At 37.7% G+C, this 4232-nt stretch overlaps 1 protein-coding gene across 1 annotated transcript; it reads right to left on the bottom strand.

Moving 5' to 3' along the window:
• Positions 1–879: 879 nt before the first annotated feature.
• Positions 880–3470, bottom strand: LOC104212229 (receptor-like protein CLAVATA2). The gene has a single exon (XM_009761449.2). The coding sequence runs from the start codon at positions 3214–3216 to the stop codon at positions 955–957; it is 2262 nt and encodes a 753-aa protein (XP_009759751.1). The 5' UTR covers positions 3217–3470; the 3' UTR covers positions 880–954.
• Between the last annotated feature and the right edge of the window lie 762 nt (positions 3471–4232).

Here is a 4232-nt window from a genome sequence, read left to right as displayed (position 1 = left end):
CATCGATGATTCGGAAATTGACATGATCTTGAGAAAGGTTGTTTGTTTAAGATATAAGGTAATATAGGAATATATATCGAACAGATGCTATATGATTGTATTAGAAAGTTGCTATGGAAAGCCAATGTTTTGGAATACTCTTTGCAACTCAACGAGCATATCGTTTAGTGTTGGGCGCTCGTTCCCTAGAATAGGTCCTTGTGTTTACTGGATTTAACCAGTGTGAATTCAAATTAGTCGGACCAGTAAATTCGGAAGCAAATAAGAAATTATGGTGCTTGCAACAAATGATAAAATTGCAGAATGAGTTCTGAAAATCTTCTATCACAAGTTAAAGTGACTGGAATCAGGAGTAAATAAAATATTTCCACTCATCAAATAGAATACTTTTGCATACCTTTAATCAGTCCCCTAGGTTTTCATAGAACTTTGCATACTCCGACTTTTGCTTCAAATGACACTACAACTCTGAGAGCTCTAAGATTCCATGTGCATTAACACACAAAATTCTAAATATAAAGTTCAAAGAGAAACTAAGGGTCACTGACACCTGTATCTCGCCGATTTCTTGATAAAACCTGAAAGAGCAAACTGTTCTCAGACATGCTTGAAAGATCACACTCAACTAAACCAACATGAACCATAGTCCAGAGTTAACTAAAACGGCAGCCCGGTGCACTAAACTCCAGCGATGCACTGGGTCCGGGGAAGTATCAGACCACAAGGCTCTATTGCACACAGTTTTACCCTGCATTTATGCATTCCACGGCTTAAACCCATGACCTCTTGGTCACATAGCCGCAACATTACTAGTTACAAGGCTTCCGTTCATAATCCAGGGTTAAGTAATAAAACAAAATGGCTGGTTAGTAAACAAGATGAAGCTTGAAAGCAGCTGCTATATGATACAATTCATAAGTTACTGTACAATGATCTCTTATCACTTTCAATCTGCTAACTTTTTGTCTGCAGAATATAGTTTCTTGCTCGAGATGAACAAAATAAAGCAACGACGCCAACATAGAAGCTAACTAAAGCAGTTATACAAAAAACCCAAACTGATAATGGACCCTCTTCCATTTCTTCTTTAAATTTCTTCCCTGGCTCTACTGGAAAAGTTTTCTGACAGCCATTAACTGATGATTCCATACATAGGTTCGGATTACCAGCAAATGCTCCTGGAAATTTCGAATAACCTTGCTTTGTGGGAATAACACCAGAGAAGCAATTATATGACAGATTTAAAACTGTCAAATTTCCGAGGACAGTTATGTTTTCAGGGATGTGACCAGATAAAGAATTATGTGACAAATCAAGAGCCTTTAACTTCTGCAACTTCCCTAAACTACCCGGAACTGGACCATCAAGAAAATTATATGACAAATTAAGGTATTCCAAACCATGTAACCCGAGCAGACCCTCTGGAATTTCGCCATGAAGCAAGTTGTCAGACAGATCAATTCCAATTGTGGTTGTGAGATTATAGTTGAAGCTCAAACTAGTTTCATCAGCAACAAGGGAGAGTTTGATGTCAAGTCTTCGAGCTGAAATTGACGGTACTGCAGGAATGGTTTTTCTAGTGTCGCCATTGTAGAAATTTGGACTAGTGTTAAAGTTACCATCTGGTATATAGCCTGAGAATTTGTTTCCAGAAAAATCTAAAGTATGAATAGCCTGAAATGTAAACAGCCAACTTGGCAGAGATCCACTGAACTTGTTCCGAGCAAGGGAGAGGAACTTGAGATTCGACCATTTGGTTATCGCATCATTTAAAGATCCTGAGAGATTATTAGAGCTCAAGTCAACAACTTCCAAAGACTTGCACCCTGCCAATGTCAGTGGAATCTCACCCGAAATCTTGTTGTTTCCCATATCAAATATCTTTAGACTATCCAACGCATCAAGCACAGGCTGAATTTCCCCAGAAAGATTATTACTGTTTAGTATCAGTGCCAGTAGTTGGAAACAACCGACGATGTTCACAGGAATCGAGCCAGTGAGGAGGTTATGTGAGAGATCAATCACCTGTAAATAGGTCAAATTACCAATCCTTTCTGGTATTTCGCCCACAAGAAGATTGTAAGAGAGAATCAACGCTTGCAAACTCTTTAATTCTGTTATTGTTACAGGAATATCACCAGAAAACAGATTGTGCGACAGGTCAAGAAGTAGAAGTCCAGACTTCTCTGATGCCTCGACGATCCTACATGGAATCTTCCCAGATAACTCATTATAACTCAAGTCCAACACACACAACTTCTCCGAAAAAACCAATCTTGGCGAAATACCATATCGCAACTCATTATGTGATAAATTGAGCTGTGTCAAACCCCCAAGACTAGAGATACATGTCGGTATGCCTCCAAGAATCAAATTATTCCCTAAATTGAGAACCGTAAGCGATTCCCTCGAAGAATATAGACAAGGCAAAGTACCCGATAACAAATTAGACTCGAGGTTTAGCGAGACCAATGCTTGGCGAAAATCACCCACATTTCCTATCAAACTATTGTGGGACAAGTCCAGATATTTCAATGACATCAAGTTTAACAAGCTCTTAGGTATATCTCCATGAAAACTGTTAAAACCCAAGTTAAGATTCTCAAGTGTCATTGAGAAATTCCCTATCCACATTGGAATTTCACCACTCAACATGTTATGACTAAGGTTAAGTTCAATTAACTGGCTAATGGATGCAAATGTACTAGGAATTTCACCAGTGAATAAATTATAGCTAAGATCAAAATTCCTAAGGCTCCACAACTTCCACAAACAAGATGGTATTGAACTGTTGAAGCTGTTGTGAGACAACACAAGGGTTTCCAGAAAAGTGAGATTACACAAACAAGTATGAACCTGGCCTGACAAGTTAAACCGGGAGAGGTTGAGTCCAGTGACCCGGCCGGTCTGGTTGGACCGGGTCACACCGGTCCAGTTTGAAACATTTAAATCCCAGCTTGATAAGCTCTGAGAAGAATCTTGGAGCTGTAACTTGAACAGCAAAAGGAAAGCCATGTCATTTGGGTCAAGTCCAGTACTACCATTTACAGCTTCAAGATTCACAACCCCACTTGTATTACCATCAAAAGAAACAGCAAATGCAGAGGAAAATGGGTTCAAGAAAGGAAAAAACAAGACAAAGAGTAAAAAGAATGAAACTTTGAGCAAACAAGAGGTTCTACAAGGCTCAAAAACTGAACCCCATGTTTCTGCCATAGAAGAAAATGAGAAGATATGTGAAATGTGTTTTTGAGTGTGTGTGTGTATGTGTGTTTGTTGGGGGTGCTAAGGAAAGGGAAAGCGGAAATGGGGGTCCCTAAGGGAGGGTTACAGGGGGGAGTGTGAAAGGAATCAGTAGTGTAGAACTGTAGATAGAGACTAAGCTGAAAGTAGGTACTTCATTGAGAGTCACCACTAGAGAACCAACATTCTTTCTTGTTTCTTGTTTCTTTTTCTTTAAGGGTGCCCTCAAATTTTATCGAGGCACACTCCTTTTGTATATTTTTACAGTCAAAAGTACCGTACTACCCTTTTATCACCAATTTGCTGAGGCTTTCACAAATGTTTAAGTGCAAAATACATAACTAGTCGGTCGGCAGGAACTAATTATATTTTATAGCATAAAAATATATAAAATATATATAATTTTTTTGTGTATAATATACATACATACAAAAAATATATATTTTATTGTTGTTATCATCTAGACACTGTTTCTAGTTTAAGTACTTGACAAAGTATTGTTTGACCAACTACATAAATCTAAACTTCAAAAAAAAATCGAAAAATTATCCAATTTATTTTAATGTAAGTATCAACTTGTAGCAGTATGGAAACGAAGCACAAGAAGAAGCTGGTCTGAAGCTTGCTCATCTAACTAAATTTTAAATCAATTGTAAATTATGACTATATTTTAAATAGCCCATTAAGTGGCTACCTAGTGTCATTTCTACCGAATAATAAATTGAGTGATCAAATGGGGTAATAATGTCATTTAACACGGAAATACCTCTTTGTATAAAAAAAGACGACACCAAATGAAAAGGACAGAGAGAGAAGCAAAAGGTGTTTGCTACTGCCTGGAGAAGGGTAAAACTAAAGTAGACAGCTTTTTCTTTTCCTTTCTTTTCTTTTCATCTTTCTTTTTGAAATTCTCTGTTTATGTCCCTTTAAAGAGACCCTTTATTATCTGTATGTAGGCGAGCGTGTGAAGGCATGAAACATAATTGTTC

This window comes from Nicotiana sylvestris, chromosome 5 (assembly GCF_000393655.2).
Source record: "Nicotiana sylvestris chromosome 5, ASM39365v2, whole genome shotgun sequence".
Taxonomy (NCBI): Eukaryota; Viridiplantae; Streptophyta; class Magnoliopsida; order Solanales; family Solanaceae; genus Nicotiana; species Nicotiana sylvestris.
This window is presented reverse-complemented; position numbering and strand designations above follow the sequence as displayed.

Excerpts from the sequence above, each read along its gene's own strand:
- LOC104212229 (XM_009761449.2), bottom strand. The coding sequence starts at position 3,216 with ATGGCAGAAACATGGGGTTCAGTTTTTGAGCCTTGTAGAACCTCTTGT.